Source organism: Silurus meridionalis, chromosome 11 (genome assembly GCF_014805685.1).
Source record: "Silurus meridionalis isolate SWU-2019-XX chromosome 11, ASM1480568v1, whole genome shotgun sequence".
Taxonomy (NCBI): Eukaryota; Metazoa; Chordata; class Actinopteri; order Siluriformes; family Siluridae; genus Silurus; species Silurus meridionalis.
This window is the reverse complement of record NC_060894.1, coordinates 1217039-1237736: the sequence shown is the minus strand read 5'-3', so window position 1 is coordinate 1237736 and position 20698 is coordinate 1217039. Positions and strand designations below refer to the sequence as shown.

Sequence of the window (20698 nt, the reverse complement as noted above, 5' to 3'; positions counted from 1 at the left end):
GCATTCACATTCATCCTTAAGGTGTTCAACAGGTTTGGAGCTCTATAACAGGAGATCTTCTACCCAAACCCATGTAAAGCAGATCTTCATGGAGCTAGCTTTGTGCAAAGGGACATCGTCATGATGAAGCATGAATAATATCAATGGAAATACCCAAAACACGTTGAAACATTTTAAGAGTCAACCATTTCCAAAGATTTCTCACAAAGTGGTTCTACAGGTGCGTAGATAACAGATTTATAAAAACGTATTAAAGTAAATTCATTTCTTTTTCGCTTTATGCTTCTCTATGCACTGTTGAATTGTCAGATGCGATTGGTCAAATCAGTACCATTTCCATAGTAACAGATAATTTACAGGGCCTTGGAGAGGGAACGCGCCACATAATCTACGCCTGTTAATAAACAGATAATGTAAATCCAGTGCAAAGGATGTTCTAAGTGCTGGATTACATGACAAGCAAATTTATTTCTGTTTGTTTTATTAACTTCGAAAGCAAGCAAAGTGAGACAGAGGACAAAATGACAACAGTAGATGTAACCATAAACAGAAAAAAAGATGAATGCATTGTTAATTGGTTTTGTAACAAAAAATATATATAACTGTTGCCTATCTGCTCTGATATACATGAAATGAAACACCCCATGTTCAGTGAGACACAATGAGCAGTGCAAATATATACACCAAAAATTTGTGGACACCTGACCATAAGATTGGTATGTGCTTTTTGAACATCCCATTCTACATTGAGGTCCATTTGCCATTATAATAACCTCCACTCTTCTGGGAAGATGTTCCACTAGATTTTGTGGAGCTTTTGTGGAGATTCGTTCAGCTACAAGGATGTTGGTAAGATCAGGTACTGATGTAGGTGAGGTGAGGAGGCCTGGGGTGCAGTCAGCATTCACATTCATCCCAAAGCTGATCGATAGGGTTGATGACAGAGATACGCCATGTAAAGCGTATCTTTATGGAGCTGGCTTTGTGCACAGGGACATTGTCATGCTGGAGCAGGTTTGTGAAAGAAACGCATATGGCCGGAGAACTTAGGTGTCCCAATGCTCTTGTCCATATAGTGTATGTTTGCAAAGCTAGTGTAACACGTCTGAGATCATGAAGATTGAAATATAACCACAGTAACAAAACTTTTCACTTTTCTGTAATCAGATTAGAAAATCCATTCAACAAATTATAATATTTTTGTAACATCTTAGTTGGTCACAAAATATGCAGTTCTTTAACCTTTAACAAGATGACTAAGCTCAAATACTCTGGGTATAAGAATAAAAGGATGCACAACATTTGGTAAACAGAATTTCTCAAAAAGGTTCTAAAAGAATTGGGTAATTGGGTTGGGTAATTTCACACAAGTGAGAAGTTAGAAGTGTTTAAAAAACCACATGTTTAACATCCGGTTACTGTCCTTACAGAGTTTTCCGTGGGTTTTCTTTAAGGACTTTTCACACCTTCGCCAGACTAAATTGCTCCTAGGTGGACAAGAATCCTATTCAGAGTGTATTTCTGCCTTACGTCAGTATCTTTTCCAGGGTTTATTCCAGTCTTAACTCATAATCCTGAGATCCAAAAACACTTGATGGATTTGACCATGCAGCCTCGGTTCTTCAAACATGCTGAATAGTCCTAAATTTGCCCTTGTATTCCCAAGATCCAGCTCAATACTGACCAGGAAAAAGTAGTAATTTTGGAAATAATCATAAATGATGATTCTGTGCTCAAAGATATACAGTCACCTCAGTATTGGTGTACCAGAAAACGGATTGTAGATTTAGCTCAGGTTCCACAGCATCCCATGAAAAGAAAGTTCTCCCCATGCAATTCTTCCCACCTCTGACAAAACATGGTGGTAAGTGGACTGGCTACTTTGCCAGTAGGTAAAGATCAATCCCATTAAGAGTGCCAGATGATTTCATAACTGAAGATGCAGTTTTAAACCCAGTACTGATTTGGTCTCAGAATTGGTGAACCAGGAGAGGAATGTGGTGTTTCCTCAGGATCAACGGGAGTCCAGGGACAAACAAGTATTGTAGAGTCAGGGAGTGCTATTTCAGGTACTAAGGCCCCATCACGTGCTGCCTCTAAAACAGGGCTTCTAGAACACCTTGGCATAAGTGGGGTCACTACAACAGAAGGAACAGTTAGACTTCTCTCAGGCAGGCCCAGATAAGGGGTTGGAGACACAATGTCTTCTACAGAATTCTCTGAAAGGTCTTGAATCATGGGTGGCTGAGCTCGCTTCTCTTGCCTGTGCCTGAAAACTAGGATTAAAACAACTAGGATGACGATAAGAAACAGGCAGGCCAGGAAAGGTAGAATGATAAGCAGTGGATCAGATGCAGGTCTTGGCAAAGACTCTACCCTGATTGGTGTGTTTCTGTGATGATCGTTGTGTCTGCCTGATGTGGACTTGGGTGCATGAAATACTGAGGACCTTCCTCGTGTGTGGTTCCCAGAACGATTTCGTGTTTTGGTTTTTGGAGGTACCCAGTCTGGTCTTTTGGTTGGGTGAACAGGTGAATGCTCATTCATGTGTGAAACAACATTACTTGTTCTGTTAAGAGAAGGATGTATGGTTGGATGCACTGGAGCAGATGAAATGACATGTTTGCCTGTCATTGGATCGTAGGGTACAACCATGAAAACAAACTCTCCAGTGGCAGGCTGAACATTTGCAGCTTTTAAAACAAACACAAACGAGTCATGAAGTGCAGATGCAGATTTGTTCTGCACCACAGCCGTTGTGTTACCGTGTACAGAGAGAAAGTTTAGGTGCTCCTGGATGGCAATTCTGCCTTGTTCAACATCTCTAAAGGTAAACGATTCTATAGAGTCTGAAGCAGCTCCGAGATTCACTGTTACTTTTACTAGCTTGCCATATTTTGGAGGAACAATGATCTCAAAAATCGGGTCACTGCCACTGATGGATGCCAGCTCGCTGGCATCTAAAACATCTTTTCTTATCTTAACAGGAATACCATCAGGTATACGGACTTGTTTTCCAAGGTGTATCAGCGGCTTCACTGTGATATTGAACACCTGATTGGTCAGGTTGCTCTCGGAAGTTCCAACTGTGAACTTGAAGCTGTCTCGAGAGGAGGACAAATCAGTCATTTGATAAGAAACCTCCCCCAAACAAAGTTCCTCCTGGTCAAAATGTGTGATCTGGTCTTCCTTAATCAAGAGCCTGCCATGACTTGGCTGCTGTGTAATAATATACTTAATGGGTGAGTTTTTCTTGTTTGTTACTGCAGCTAAGTGCTGGAGGGTCAGGTTTCCTGTAGTCAGTCCTTGCATCAGAGTCAATCCAGTATTATTTACAACCTTGATTGTGATATTGTGAACTTCAAGGTTGAAGAGCTTATAGAGGGGACGATGGAAGCCATCGGTTACACTGAAGTAGAATATCCCTGAGGTAGGATGACCTTCTTGAACAAAGTGCACCCTTCCATCATTCACATCAGCTTGGGTAAACGTAACAGTTGATTCATTTAGCCTATCTTCAAGGGCCAGGAAGCCGTTATTAGGTTTGCTGATCACAGTGTAGTGGATATCTTCTGGTAAAGTGTCCAGATCTTCCACGTGAAGGTTTTCGGGACCTAAAGCTACAGTTTCTCCTTTGACCACCAAGAGACTGGGGGCTTGAGTTTTCAGTAAGGGAGGCAGATCATTCACAGGTGTTACAGTGATATCAAAAGTCTCTGACACCATAACATTTTTCCCATGTGGTTGCCTAACAGGATTCCCGATAGGGTTTAACCACACATCAAAACTGAAACTGTCAAACGTGGTCTCTGAGTCATCGTGCACATAAGTGATGCCATTTCTGTCAAGGATGAACTGGGAGAAGTCAGGTTTCTCACTGGTCAGGTTACGTTCACCTACAACGATTGTCCCGAAGCGTGGTAATGTAGTGACTCGGTACCAGATCTCGTAGGACTCTCGTTCTTCATCAGGTAGCTTCCCCATCAGATTTGAGGCATCCAGCTTAGTGTTATCGATCATAACCCGACTGCCTTCGACCACAACAGTTCCTGAAATACCGAATAAAAATGCACATGAGCAGCTAATAAAGTGTATATAATAATTTTCTTTGCATTGGACTGAGGTTCTATCTGTACCCAAAAAACATTTTCTCTATATTTATGCTTGATGCCTGATTACATTGATTATATCATCGGTCTCTCTGTGTTCCTTTTAACTCATCATTGTATTCCACTCTATCTCACATACCTGGCGTTTTATTTCCTGGTCAGGTGTTTGTGTTTATGAAGCGATATTGATTTGCACTGTTCCTTTGTGTGATTTCACTTCCTAATCAATCCTGCATGCTCAGAAGCAACGACACTAATCCTGATTGGGACTGTTTGACTTTTGACGCAATGGCTTGGAGATTTCCTGCCCTCATCATGAACTTCAATGTTAAAGCTCAATACATATGGAATTGTGTTTGTCCCAAAAGTGTTGAAATTAACATTTCAAGAACAAATACACAAAAAGAAAGAAAGACTTAAACCAAAAGGAATGAAATGCAACATGGTCTTTAAATAATCAGGTTTCTTAGTTAATATATTCATAAGTTTTCTGCCCAAGTCTTGCAAGTTAGCATTTCCTCATGAGGGCTGGGGCTTAACACCGCTGTAACAACACATTTTCTCTAGTGAGATTTCGATTGGCAGGTCCTGGAAGTAGTAATTTCAACAAAGTTTGGAGAGCGTTCTGGATATGGTTTTCTGTATAGTTAAAGACACTTTGTGGAAATTTCTTTTTTACTTACTGTACTTAGTATATTCATAATTAATATTTGAGGTTTGGCACATTAATCATTACTTAATGAATAAATCACTTCGCATATTGCTTCCAGAATGCGCTCCAAAATTCGTGAGCTGTGTGTAATGAACCAAACCTCAAATATGAGTTACTGACTAATTAACATACTCCAAACACTGTAACGATTCAGAGAACCACATTTAGAAACGCTCCCCAGAATTTGGTGAAGTCTCTACTGCTGGGATTCGGTCATCCAAATCTCACTAACCAATGAGAGTAAAGCACTATTAACCCCGCCCTCAAACAAGAAATTTGTGTCAGAACAGTGAACGTTATGTTTTAAAATGTTTATTGATATATTTATTATATCACCCCTTCATCTGTGTAAAAGTGCTTTGAGACAATGTCCATTGTTAAAAGTGCTATACAAATAAAAACGGATTAAAGTGAATTGAATGTAAAATTGAAGAGGAAAAATAAACATTTTAGAGCATAAACTAAAACTAGGAGGCTCATACATGAACCATAGTAAGTTACGTCAGAAACTGTTGTAACCTGTGTTAGCGAGTAGGACGCTCCTGTGCTGCGGGCTTGTGTTATCGTAGGAGATGTGGATGTTAAAAGTGTGAGGTGGGAAGGAGGCAGGAGGAGAAGATGCAGTGAAGATGAAGGAGTCACTTGCTGTCCATGCTATCGGTTCAGTGTGTTTATACACAACCAAACTGTCCTTTAACTGCGGAGAAGAGAAATTATTGAAAACATTGAAAATATCATTCAAACTGATTTCAGCGAAACACATTTGTTAACAAAGTTTCCATTTTTACATTTATAAATACCTATTTATTTTTATTTCTATTATTATTATTTGCATATCAATGATACACAATTATTTATCAAGTTGCTGAAAATTTTTTATTTTACATTTTATCATTTTAGCTACAAAATGCAAAGAAACACAAACTTGTGTTTTCGAAAAAGTCTGAAAGTTAACAGCTTCATCTCCGACTGTTACAAAATGCGGATACTTGAGAATCCTTCCCTGTTGAGGAAACATCTCCTTACTCCTTACATACTGTATGTGCATTGTTTTTTAAGAAGAACACTATATGGGCAAATGTTTGTGAACACCCGGCCATTCGATTGCTATGTGCCTCCTGAATATCCCATTTTACATTTAGTCCACGTTTGCTGATATAATAAGCTCCACTTTTCTGAGATGGTGTTTCACTATATGTTGGAGTGTGGAGCTTGTGAAGATTTGTGAGACTTTGTGAGACTTTGTTAGACTTTGTGAGACTTTGTGAGACTTTGTGAGACTTTGTGAGACTTTGTGAGATTTGGAGACTTTAATAAGTGCAAAATAGGATTATAGTATATTATTATTATATTATTTCCTGAACCAGAACCTTGCATCAAACTAAATTTCACTTCATTATCATTTCTAAACAGGAACATAAAGTAAACCACACCATGTTTTGAGTGAAGGTAGATATCGGATTTGTGTCGGTGGGATCGTTGCCTGGGGCATGGATCAGCCTGCCCAGTTTTGGCGGTGAGGTAACGTGATAGACGACGGTGCGATTCTCATGAACGTCATCGTAGTCATTAGTGGCAATGAACAAATCTTCTGTGGAGATGACTTTGAAAGACCCTGAAACAAAATCATTTAAAGAATTCAATGGTGAGTTCAATTAAATTTGAGGAAATATGAAGTTCAGTGTTACAGTTTATCTTGAAGGACAATGCCAGGGCAACGGTGCAAGTGAAACATCATTAGAACAATAACCTGGAAACACTTTGAGTTCACGGTTCCTCTCCAGGCTGAGTGTCAGAGATCGGGCAGCGATGCTAAAAATTTGCCTGGGTGCAAAATTGACTCCATCATTCACCTGGAAATGAAATCCACCAAACATGGCACCTTTGGAGGATAAACCAAATTCAAATCCAAATTCAAAGTCATGTCATTTGCTGATAATGTAATGTGGATCGTTATTAAAGAGGGATGTGATCTTGTCGGAACTCACCGCTGTGTACGAACACCAGCTGACGGCGGTGGATGTGAGCCTGCGTGAAGTTCAGGACCGGCCTGGAGGGGGCGCTTTTTAGGGCAAGGTGTCCGTTACTGGGCGGAGTGATGATAAACTCTAGGCTCTCAGGGTCAGAGTCAGGGTCAATCGCACTGAGGTCATCACCGGTGATTTCAGTAACAGAGTCCACCCATACCTGTGGGAGAAAAAAGTCATTCTGCTTTCAAAAGATCTATAAACTTTATTATTTTGGCTTTCTGAGAGTCCACAAAACAATTTCTTGCTAATTACTAAATTGCAGTTTCCCCCTGTCACATAAGTGTCCAACATGCTAGCACTTGGGTATTGTTTGTAATGTTAGCTAGTTTGCCTATAATTAGCCTACTTTCAGACAGAGAATGTGGCTAGTTTCAATTATACATTTGCCATGGCTAGCTTAATATTTGCTAGTTCATCGTTTGAATTACAGATATTAAAAAATACATTATTATACTTTAGCATATGCTAAAGTATGGTTTTGCTGTCAATAACATCTTGTCAATCCTAAACCAACTTGGAACTTGGACATCGACAGGAGCGTTAGTTTACTCCTGTAGCTTAGCTCGCTAACAGCATTCTTCCAAAATAGCCAAATGGACAAACTTTGTTGCAATGCATTTTAAGTCAAAGTGTACAAATTTGGAGTTGTGTGATATTTACATGTAGTTAGAAGTTTAGCAGTTCAAGAATTGATTCACTCATTATTTATTTTAAGAAAAGGTGGAAAATATTCCATTAATGTAACAAACTTTTTTTAATTGGAGAAGAAATGTATGTATGAGATGCAGATGGAGATATATGAGATATATGCTACATTGCAGTAGGATTCACTCATTTATTCTAACGTTATGACTAACGTTTTTTTAGTTTGTTTCTGCACAATAATAGTATCAATAAAAAGAAAAAGAGTATGAACTGTAAAGCAAACGAATTTTAACTGAAACATAAACTACTCTAAGATCATATAAATGCATGTGTGTGTGTGTGTGTGTGTGTGTGTGTGTGTGTGTGTGTGTTTAACATATAATGATATTTGGCGTTGCAACAATATTTTGTAAATCAGTATATTTATTTTTATTCTTCAGGAACTTGAAGTGGATTTTTTAAATTCTAGATCAAACTAAATCCAGACCCAGGAGCTAAAAAGCCAAGCCCGAGTTTTCAAGCCTCCTGGTGGAGAAACTGAGTATTAAAATTTAAATGTTTTGTTATTATATATTTAATAATAAGAACAAATCTTATCAAAAGATTTATATTTAAATACTATTAAAGCAAGCAAATCAATTAATTTGTATAGATATTATATTATTGTTAGGATGAAACCATAGATCATGGCAGACAGACAGATACAGGCTGAGAGACAAGTGACAAACAAGCAAATAGGCAGGCAGACAAACAGACAAGCAGACAGACAGATAGACAGACAGACAGACAGAATCCTGTAGAGCCCCTTTATAAACAAACACAGCCAATCCTCATGCAGTGATGTGGAATGTAAAGTGTGGAATGAGAAGAATTTAGTCAGATAATGAGAACAAACCTCGTCATTCTCTCTGCATCATTCAACATAATAAACCAGAGCACTGTGAAAAAGTATTCACCCCCCTTTAACCTGTAAATGAAATGAACTAAAACTAGATTTTGATCATTTAATTTACACAATAAGTCTAAAAGTGTTTTTTCTTACATTTGTGACAGTCGGGCTAATTAAACGAAAAAGCACAAATGAGTTGGTTGCAGAAGTATTTACCCCCCAATCAGTACAGTGAAGTCTTCTAAGATATTTCTTAATCAGCATCTGGATCCTATACAAATTCTCTACAGTTTTTTAATATAATGGACCTGTTTTTTATCACTTCCTGGTCTTCGATTAAAAGTGTGAATGTTGGTATGTTTACTAACAAACTCAGAGAGAACATTTATCACGTGACACTTTAACTACAAATAATGTTGCCAATCACGTCCATTTCAGTTCACAATATGTTTAAATTAAATGTTTCAAAATAATTATAATTATTAATAATATTGGTGTTCGTCAGTGGTTTATAAAGCTTCTCTTACCCTCAGGATCCTGTTGACGGTTATAACTGGAGCCTCGTCGTTCACAGGCATGACGCTCACGTGTATGACACGGGGAACGCTCTGCTTGCGCACGTCTGTGTCATTTGCGACCAGAGTGAAACTATCTGCTGTCGTCTCGCTGCCGTCGTGGACGTACGATATGAACTCGTGTTCAACCTGTGCAGTAAAAGTATAACTTTATACATGTATATTTATAAACAGGCTCGAATCATCATTCTGTACCGCTGTGCTGAGCAGAAAAGCATCTCAGCGTGCACAAAACATCACATTCTGAGGTGGAGGGGCAACAACAGCACCTCATCATCTTCCTTTTCCTGTTAGTTATACAAAAACTATAATAGGAACAGATTCAGACAAACTGGTCAAGTTTCCAGTCTTCAGCCGCCCAGTTTGATGAGATTCTGGCATACTTTTCTGATGATCATGGTTCTAAAGAGTGATTATCTGATGATTTGTGTAACTCTGGTGTCAGCCAGAAAGACGCTTCATTCACAGCATGTTTTTTGTTTTTCACACCATTCTGTATAAACTGCAGAGACTTTTGCGTGTCAAAACCAACAACTATTGTTAAAGCCACAAAGATCACAGATTTTCTTTATTTTTACGTTGATTGTGAACATTACCTCTAGCTCTTGACTTGTATCTACACGATTCTACACTTTGTTCTGACTGGATAACTGAATAAATGTGCAGGTGCTTTAAAAATTTACATTAGCAAACAATAAGGTGAATGAAATAATAAATATTCATATAAGGCATTAAATTCTACATTATGTTAAAAATCTTTTTTGGGGGGTTGGTATAAATCTGTACATCAAAACAAGTGGAAATAAAATGCTAATGAGGCAAATAAAAATATAATCAGAAACCCATATATGGTACAAATGCATGAATTAGCTGATGAATAGAAAAACATGTGAAACAAAACTATAAATTAATGGCTGGAGGAAATAGTCAGCGGTTATAGAAGTGTTAACAACAACCAGTGACCGGTTTCTGTCGCATAACCGGAGAAATAATAAAAAATAATTGTATAATAATGAACTAATAATGAATAATAATAAATGTTTACTTATTCATTTATTCTAACAAGTGAAGAAACTGACCTGCACCCTGGTGAAAGATGGAATCGGAACCCCAGGAATCCTGGAGTGCTCTATACGGCCATGATGTGGACCTTCGATCACGTGGTACTGGACGTGAAGTCCTGTAAAGTGCCGCCCTGCAACCTTGATTACATCTTGGTTTAGACCTTTCGAAGATCCCTCTGTCAAGGTAATATTTGAGACTTCAAGCGGTAGGAAGAAAGGAACAATATCCACAAACACCATCAGATTACTGACTGTAACGATCCCATTTTTGACGTCCAGTGAGAAAGAGTCGCTGGTGTGTCCGGGTTTCTCCTGGACGTACTGGAGGTGACCGGCGTTAATGTCCAACTGTGAGAACTTTTTGATGTTAGAACTGTTCATGTTAGAAAGCTTTAGGAAGCCATGTGATGGAGGTGTTTTCACGGTGTACATGATCTCATCTGGTTTGTTATCCTCATGAACTACCTGGAGCAAATTATTGCAAAAACTGGATTGATTTATCGGTTCTCCCAGAAATAACACAACAGAACATTCCTTTTATTTTCTAGAGAAATTCTGGATTTTATCTTCTAAGGGTGCAGAAAACACCACCATATAAATTTACACTGATCAGGTATAACATTATGAGTGGTGAAGTGATTAACACCAAGTATCTCTTAATCACCTGTTAGTGGGTGGATATATTTATAAGGCTGCAAGTGAACATTCTGGGTGAGCGTAAGAATTTGAGTGAGTTTGATGAGGGCCAAATTGTGAGGTCTAGACATCTGGGTCAGAGCATCTCCAAAACTGCAGCTCTTGTAGGATGTTTCTGGTCTGCAGTGGTCAGAATCTATTAAAAGTGCTCCAAGGAAGGAACAGTGGTGAACTGGCGACAGGGTCATGGGGGACGAGGATCATTGATGCACGTGAGGAGTGAAGGCTGGTCCTCAGACGAGCTCCTGTAGCTTAAATTCTGAAGAATTTCATGCTGTTAATGTTCGACGTGTCAGAACTGTTTTGGCAGCAAAAAGGGGACCCACATAATATTAGGAAGGTGGTCAAAATGTTATACCTGATGGATGTTTGTGGCTGAATGAGTTGTTCATATAGAAACACTAAGATAAATCAATAACTTCTGACAAATTAATTTTCAGATGCTCCACTATTAAATGATTTGCCATGTTTACAATAATATCAGTAACTGAGCGATGATTCACTCGAAACAAGGACAAAGACCTGCAATTTATTTTCAGTTGTTTATACACACCTGAACACAGGTAAGTGTGACTCATTAATACACATTCTCTTACACAAATCATGACTATTATCCTTGTGATACAAACCTCAAGATCCTTTTTGCGAATTCTAACAAGTTTCCCTTCTTCCACCACGATGGAGTGGTTGTGGGTGACTTGTGGAGGTTTCTGGTGGCTCTCGAGGTAAACATTCACCACCACGGTCACATCCAAGCGCAGCCCATTTACCGTAGCTGTGAGGCTAAAGGAGTCCATAAGGTTTCTCTCATCGTCATGGCGATAGATTACATGCCCCACCTTCACGTCATACTGCGTAAAAGCATCAGCCTCGATCCCACCACAAAGTAGAATGCCATGACTTGGAGGATAAAATATCTCAAAAAGGACATCCTCGTCACTTCGGACATCAGTGTTAGTAGTGACACTGAAGTTGACTGATTGTAAAACGGCTTCCTGTCCCTTTTGGACTAGAAGGCCAGTGTTGTTAGCCACCCTTAAATAAGGATCCTGTGCGCTTACTTCAAGTAGAGTAGATATATAATGCTTCCCGTCAGATACGAAGAGTACAAAACGTCCAAAGCTTGCACCTCTGTGGAGAAACAGCACTCGCTTTTCCTCCAGATCTCTTTGATGGAACTGATAGAGCTTGTGAGAGGACTCATTTACCAATACTAGCTCGCCAATCGAGATTCCCTGTCTGGTATAAAGAAGCTGTCCGTCATCGTAGTCCGAATCAGGGTCATGGTAACGAAGATCCTCCAAGGTCAGGAGCCTTTGGCTATCCCGCACAATGTCAAAAACTTTGTCTACAACACGAACAGGTTTTTCATCATTCACTAACTGGATCGAGATGTTAAAAATGCCTTCAATGTTTCTCTGAGATGCCAAAGCACAAAAGGTAAACGCATCACGTGTTGTTTCGCTATCATCATGAGAGTACAAGATGCGTTCCTCAAGAATGTCCTCATCTGTAAACTCCAGTATACTGTTGTTGGCATTGTTGATTCGGATTAGTTTCCCATGTCGTGGGATGCTCCTGATGGTGTACTGCACAGCTCCAGACTCAGGCATCTCAATGAAAAGATTGTCCTTAGTTATGACCTTACTCTCACCTTCCAGGAGGGAAAGTCCTTGATTTCTCAGAACTACGCTGTAAACATCGGCTTTGATGATGATCCTGAAGTCATGTCTTCCGGAATAGGAATATTCTGAAAACACCTGAAAGCTGAACATGTCCTTCAGGTTTTTGTTTGGCTTTTCATAAAGTTGATACTGCACTTTTTGATCAGTGATGTTCATCTGGCTAAAAGTAGAGTTCTTTTTTAGGGGCTTGCCATTGAAAAGCAAAAGCCCTTTCCTTGGTAAAGTCAGCAAGCAGATGTGAATATCATTCTCAGACAGTTTCACATTTTTGGAGACTATTTTAAACTCCTGAGTTGTCAGTGTGACTTTATGACCATGGTTTACTTCCATTTTACTCCTGGTGACCTTGTATTGAATCCATCGGACACTTATATGAACAAGAACCTCGTCCGTAGCCACAGAACCAATGCTGATTTTGCATTTGAATTCATCGGTTACATTTATCGACTGGGGACCATGAAAGGTGCTAAGATACCTGAGACGATCCTTTTCCAGAAGCTTTGGTGTAAAGGTACTAGTTTGTTTCCACTCACCACTGGAATGTAGCCGTTGCAACTCACCGTAGACAGGCAGGTCAACGACGTCGTACCGGATATCCACGGCTTGCTTGACCACATTCACCTGCACAGCTAAATGTCTGTTATCGATGTAAGAAGCTCGGCCCTGGATCACATCCACAGCGGTGTTATTTACAACTTTGTACTCCAAGGCGACAGCCATAATTCTCAGCACGACCGTATTGCTCACTTTTTCTCCATCGCTCACTCTGATCGCAATTCTAGAGTTCTTGATGCCTCTGTGGACGAAACACACCTTCCCCTGTTCCAAGTCTGAGTAGGAGAATGAAGTCACAGGTTTTCCTGGATCATCTGCAAGTTCCAAGAATCCAGCGCTAGCAATTAGATTACCGAGTAAAGAGAATACAAGCTCTGTGTAGCTATTATCAGGGTCAGTAGCTCTTAACATGTCCATGCTCAAATGTCGCTTGGAATTCTCTAGAACAATAAAAAGGCTTCCCTCTGGAAGGCTGAGCTCTGGGGCATCGTTTATAGGTGTGACACTGATGTTAAACCTGTGCAAGTGGCTCCCCTTCAAATAACCAGGCACCTCTTTATTGGTACTGGTGGTGAAAACAGAAAACATAAAGAAGTCCTGAGGATCTTCTGAACCTCCATGAACATACATGATCCGGTTATGCCACAGATCCAGAAAACTAAAGGTATTTTCCTGTTGATCAGGATCAACATCGAGCCTCAGATGCCCGTGGACCGGCTGCTCCTCGATGCGAAACATGATCTGGGATTGCCGGATCCCAAGCTTGTGAAATTCCAGATTGAATTTAATGTGCTTTGACTCAAGAGGTGCTCGTCCACCCTCGAGGACTTCCAGGTTATTGAGAAGTAAAAAGGCCTGCGCCTTCGTCTTGTCTAACTGAGGATTCTCCGGGGGAAAAGTCTCTGGATTTGTCGTGGTATTCGGTTTAACATGTTTCACAGGCTCACAACCAACCGAAACGTCTTTGGTCACCGTAGCATTGGCCAGGCCAAGGTTATGGTAATTGACTCTGATATTTCTAAGACAACCTTTAAAGGAGCCACCACTGCTGTGCTTTGGAATTACAGAGAGCAGACCATTTCTACGCACTTCTAAAAACGTGTTCGCGTCCACCCCACCCAAGAAAAGGGGGCCGTTAAGCCGGAGAGCCCTTGATTTTGCACCGAAGCTGGAATTCAAGATCTCCTCGTCAAGGGTTAACTGAAGAGTCCGAGGTGCTATATAGAGCCTCACTGAGTGCCAATCTTCTCCAGTAATTAATGTTATGGAGCTCAAAGCCATCTTACTGCCATCTACTCTAACTGCAGCAACAAGGCGCTTGTGTCGTATCTCCAGAGCCACGTAGTCCCCCTTCCCTGCAGAGCTGTACAAGAGAAGTCCGTTTTCAGCTGATGTATAAAACTCACACGCAAATACACCTTCCTGAGGAACCTCCCACATCGGCAGAGACACGTACGCTTTGGAACTGAAAAAACTGATGGAGTCGTTCACTGAGGCTGAAAACTCTGGGCTGCAGCCCAAAGACACCTCATGGACCATTTTATATCCAGAGTACGGCCTTAAAGATGAGAGCAAATTGTGTTTGTTAAATAATACTTCATCCAGACAGCCACGAAAGCCCACGTGAGATATAGCTGTAGCGCTGAAAAGATAGAGCTTATCCGACTTCTCAAGTCCACCGACGTAAAGTCCGTCCTGAATGCTGAGCTCCAGGTCAGGTCCAGGCATCCCCAGACGGCTCGGGGAGCCTTTATCGACAGTCAGACTAACATTGTGGCCATCGTGTTGGAGTTCAACAGAGTGCCAGGTAAGGTCATTCAGGTGAGCTGCTTTCTCTGAGCGAAGGGTGCGTTCACCTGATCCGAGTTCGATCTGCACCTGCGTTTGATAAAAAAAGTATCAAGCTTATGTTAGTAACATGAAATGGTGTAGCTAGATGAGAATAATTTACATTTCTATATTAATTTCTAACCTCCCTGCTTAAAGGTCTGTTTTGTGTACCAGCCCTCTGGATTTTCTAGATTAGTAATAATTGAATGTACGGTCAGAGTTCTCGATTTGAGACGCAGCTCGAGACAACAATCTCAACGACAACATGAGGTTCTAACAGAGCTTTTCAGAGTGTTCACACTTACAATTATGGTATTTACCAGACACCCTTATCCAGAGCGACTTTATCTCATTTATACACTGAGCACATAAGGGTTAAGGGCCTTGCTCAAGGGCCCAACATTGGTAACAGTGGTCCAATATCTTAACCACTAAGTGGCCACTTCCATCTGTTTGATGTCACTGCTAAGCATTTTTCTGTGTGACTTGGAAACCTGATGTTCAGGGATTGTTTTGGCGTTTATGTGCTAAATGTCATCCTTTAGATATACAAAATGTCTTTTAATGTTGCTTGTGTTGCTTCTGCTTCAGCACACACACACACACACACACACACACACAGACACACACATGCAAAGTCTTGCATCAAAAATAGCCCAGTTTTCTACTGCACTTTGGGTCGTTTCACACACAGGGGGAAATATTTTACTATAACAAAGCAGTATTAAGTAAGTGTATAAAGAGAGTGTTTCTTTGGGTTTTAAATCACGTACGTTATGGACAGTATGAACAGTAGTCCTTTTCATAAATCAGGATTTTAAAAAGACAATGTGGTGTGTTCATGAATGAATCAAAGTTTTGGGAGTGTCGTCTCTCTAAGAGGCTTTCAGACAGAACTGGGGGAAAAATGCATGATTCTGATTGGTTAATCCTGTTTTCTGCAGAGCAAGAAATAGCTTCTAAATTAATTTAGGTTATTTGATTTTGTAAAACTTTTATGAACTTTTATTCATGAATCCACCCTATATGGACAAAAGTATTGGCACACCCGACTTTTCCAGCAATATGTGATTCCTCCCCAAACACAAAGTTGGAGGCACACAATTGTATTGGACGTCTTTGTATGTTGGAGAATTAATTCGCTTAAACTAGGAGAAGATCCAAGCCTGTTCCATCATAATGTGCACAAGATCTCCTGCTATAGAGCTCCAAAGCTATTAAACATGATGAATGAGCACATATCTTCACAAGCACATTCCAAAATCTTCCCAGGAGAATGCAGATTATTATAACAGTAAATGGAGACTCAGTCTGGATGGCGATGCTTAAAAAGTAAAACAATCTTATGCTCAGGTGTCCACAAACTTTTGTCTATATAATGTATGCAATGTTTGTTACCTATAAATAAGCATCATAAAATACACACGCTGTTTTTAGCTACTCCTCAGGCAATGATACATCTGGTAAGAGAATATATTCATCCCTGTCAGACTTCCTCAACTCAGCAAAAACAAGCGAGGACTTGTACATCGGCAGGAATTCGGTTTTACGGGTTGACTTTTCCTCAGGATTCCCTCCTGGGCATGAAGATAATAATTAATCAAGGGTTTCTGAGACATATCTCTCAGGATGGTATTTACCCCAGCTTTAGGACACATCTCTGGAGAAATGCTCAGAGATTTACAGGATTTTATGTTGGGTTGAGTAAATTATTTAACAGAGCACTGTGTGTTACAGAGAAGAGGATTATTACATCTGTTTAGCTTTATTTTTATCTCTATTAAATTTTTTTTATAAAGCTATATATTTTTTGTATATTTAATTGTGTATAAAGTTTGTATATTAAAATGTATAAAAGTTTGCACACCCCTCCTGTTGTTTCAATAAAAAAAAATTACAATTATAAATAAAATCAATCAACTAATCAATTAATTAAAAAGGTTGAATGTGACAAGAACAAAAGCTACAAGATATGTGAAAAAAAAATGATCAGTTTGTGGTTTGTGTTTTTTTTTTAACCTTTTTGTGTTATTGGAGATTCTCTGTTGGATTTTGGATCTGAATGTCATGAGTTCAAATCCCAGGCACACCAAAATGCCACTCCTGGACCCCTGAGCAAGGCCCTTAACCCCTTAACTGCTCAGTTGTATGAATGAAATCAACTCTCTTGATAAGAGCATCTGCCAAATGCCATAAATGTAAATGTTCTGATTATTGTGAACTTTGTTGTTCATCGTAACTGCCTGTTTTACGGTGATTATGACATTAAATTCTTAAATCTTGTGCTTCAATTGAATCTTTTCCACTTGTACTAACTGTAAATGGAATTGTGTCTCAATCTTATCGTTATTACGCAATATTAACACTAACATCATACAAAAAAAAAAACACACACCTGGATAAAACCAGCCTGTAGCGCCACCCACAGGAAGTCTGTCTCTCCGGCAGCCAGGAAGAGCAGCCCATCTGTGCTGGAGGTCCGAAATCGCACGTGGAGCGAGTTTTTACTCGACGACTCCACGGTTTTCAGCTGCACAAATCCATCGCCATAGAAAGAGGCTGTAAAGTAAGAATGAGATTTAATTAATGTTTTTTATTTATTTTATTTATTTATATATTTTTTTTTAATGATGTGCAAATCTTTAGTTAATGTTCAGTGTGTTTCTGCAGATCATAGGATCAAATAGGTCCGTCCATCTATCTATCTATCCATCTATCTATCTATCTATCTATCTATCTATCTATCTATCTATCTATCTATCTAGCTATCTATCTAGCTATCCAACCATCCATCCATTTATCCATCAATCCAACCATCCATCCATCCATTTGTCTATCCATCCATTTATCAATCCATCCATCCATCCATTCCTCCATCCATCCATCTATCCATCCATTAATCCATCAATTCAGTCAAAAACAGCCTTCTTCCACTTTAGAAATATTGCTAAGCTAAGAAACGTTATCTATATCTGATGTAGAGAAGCTCGTCCTGGATGTCCTGCATCATTAATAAACAAGCTACAGTTTGTCCAGTATGATATGATCATATAACCCCAATCTTCTCATCCCTACACTGGCTACCTGTTAAGTTTTGGCTTCTCCCATTAGGGGGCGCCACAGTGGATCATCCGTCTCCATACCCCCCTGTCCTCTACTTCTGCCTCTTTCAGGCCAACTACCTGCATGTCTTCCCTCACCACATCCATAAACCTCCTCCTTGGTCTTCCTCTTTTCCTCCTTCCTGGTGGCTTCATCCTCAGCATTCTCCTACTGATATACCCCATGTCCCTCCTCTGCACATGTCCAAACCATCTCAATCTCACCTCCCTCACCTTGTCTCCAAAATGTCCTACATTCGCTGTCCCTCTAATAAACTCATTTCTAATCCTGTCCATCGTCATCACTCCCAACGAACATCTCAACATCTTCAGCTCTGCTCCCTCCAGCTCCACCTCCTGTCTTTTACTCAATGCCACTGTCTCTAATCCATACAACATCGCAGGTCTCACCACATGCACATTATCAACTTGTGCTTGTTAATATCCACTGCTTCTCGTTTTCTACCCATCCCGAGGCATCCTGAGGTTGCTCCAGCTCCAGTCACGTCCCACCTCATGAAGATTATGGACATTTAAAGAAGTAGATGCCACAAACATCCTGAACCATCTAGAGACGTACCAGTGCCAATTGGATCCCACTTCATGTGGAGTTTGGACACTGGACCTCTTTGAGTGTTTAAAGGCTCTGGCATGGAGAAGCTGGTGTTGGATCTGTGATGATCTCAAATGTTGAGCTATTTTATGAGTGGCTCAGTAGCTCCTGGTTTTATAACCACAAAAGACTGTAAAAGACTGTAGAAAGATCATCACTCATAATCACACACTCCAGTGCTCATGTTAGTTCTCACTCTCCAGTGTTCTGTAGTGTTTAAAGACTATAATCACCCTCTTGATGTCACCCAAATGAGGATGAGGTTCTGCTTTTGAGTCTGGTTCCTCTCAATGTTTCTCCCTCATAACATCTAAAGGAGTTTTTCCTTCACCACAGTCGCCACAGCCACATCAGGGATAAACACACATCGTTCACCTTCACTGTTAAATTCCGTAAAGCTGCTTTGAGACGATGTGTGTTGTGAAAAGCGCTTTAGAAATAAACTTGACTTGACTCTTGATCTTATTTAACTCTAGTTCATGTTGTTTTCTTTCTTTTCTGACCCACTGCCTTGTTTATTGACCTCTGACCTTGATTCACAATTTGAATTCATTAAACTATTTTATATTCTATTACATGCACAGACTGCATGTTTAACTCATTCATTATCAGGTTCACACTAAACTCTCTGACCTCTGAGACCCGTAAGTTCAATATTGTTAAAAAAAAAAACAAGCACAAAAACAAGGTCAATGATTTGTAGGTTTAGAAGCAAAAAGGACCGTCGTTCCACACATTCCGTTCCACAGGGTACCTGAGGGCATCAGGATCTAAAGATTTGTACTTAATAGCTATATATATATATATATATATATATATATATATATATATATATATATATATATATATTCACACACACACACACACACACACACACACACACACACTGATGCCCTACAGCATGTTACACAGACTAAGTAGTGCAACTGCTGTTAATGTGTTATCAGAATTCGATTAATGCACTGAGTGTGTTTAAAAGCACGACAGCAGGACTGGCAGCGTTTCTAGAGCAGTGTGTCGATCAGGATTACACGTCATCTGTGGAAGAGGATCATCCGAGAGATGACCCGAGTGAATGAACACACTGTTATTAGACTTTTGCATTAAAGACACGTCTGCTTTGAACCACACACAGTTTTCTGTAAGGAGACGTTTAGTCCTTACGAGTCTCCAGTGTCAGCGCTTTGTAACAATCAGACTTTCCAACATCTTCAGGACCGAAATGTGTAGGATTAGTGGCACAATTTGCAACAATAAATGGATTAAAAGTATGACTCGTTCTTTAATCCATAAAATAGTGTAATCAGTGTTAAATTTCTGCAGTATAAGAGTCATAAAAACCAAGAGAAAAAAAAGAAAACAAATGAATACAGGAACTGAAAAAGAGAGAAGATGTGAATAAGGAATTGGGAAGAGGTGAATAGAGAATAGAGATGAAGTGAAGGATAAACAGAGGAATAAAAAGGAAGTGAATAAAGAACAGAGGAATAAAAAGGAAGTGTATGATGAACTGAATGATGTGTACAAAGGAATAGAGTTGAAGTGAAGGATGAAGAATTGACGATTAGAGAGGAAGTAAAGGATGAAGAACTGACAAATAGAGAGAAAGTGAAGGATGAAGAACAGAGGAACAGAGAGAAAGTGAAGAATGAAGAATAGAGGAATAGAGAGGAAGTGAAGGATGAAGAATAGAGGAATAGAGAGGAAGTAAAGGATAAAGAATAGAGGAATAGAGAGGAAGTGAAGGATGAAGAATAGAGGAATAGAGAGGAAGTGAAGGATGAAGAATAGAGGAATAGAGAGGAAGTAAAGGATAAAGAATAGAGGAATAGAGAGGAAGTGAAGGATGAAGAATAGAGGAATAGAGAGGAAGTAAAGGATGAAGAACTGACGATATCTTACCTCCGTTCGCAGTTCTGTTCATCACAAATAGCAGAAGTAACTTCTTCAGCAGGTTCCTGACTCTCAGCGCACACTGCCGCATCTTTCATAGTCTGTAACCTCGTTTAGAAACTATTTATTTGGCGGGAATAATAATAATAATAATAATAATAATAATAATAATAATAATAATAATAATAATAACTGTGCGAGCTCTAAACACTCACACACACTTTCAGACACACACCCTAAACTAAACCCCTGCACACAGTGTCAATAAAAATACCTGCACGCTTCATGACGTAAACCGCTA

The 20698-nt window shown here is 39.6% G+C and overlaps 1 protein-coding gene across 1 annotated transcript; it reads right to left on the bottom strand.

Moving 5' to 3' along the window:
- Positions 1-470: 470 nt before the first annotated feature.
- LOC124393976 (chondroitin sulfate proteoglycan 4-like) lies at positions 471-20545 on the bottom strand. Its single transcript, XM_046862066.1, has 10 exons — positions 20407-20545; positions 17186-17349; positions 11350-14838; positions 10040-10489; positions 8913-9089; positions 6810-7008; positions 6572-6703; positions 6255-6436; positions 5341-5518; positions 471-4049 (listed from the first exon to the last, which is right to left on the bottom strand). The coding sequence occupies exons 1-10, from the start codon at positions 20486-20488 to the stop codon at positions 1948-1950; spliced, it is 7155 nt and encodes a 2384-aa protein (XP_046718022.1). The 5' UTR covers positions 20489-20545; the 3' UTR covers positions 471-1947.
- Between the last annotated feature and the right edge of the window lie 153 nt (positions 20546-20698).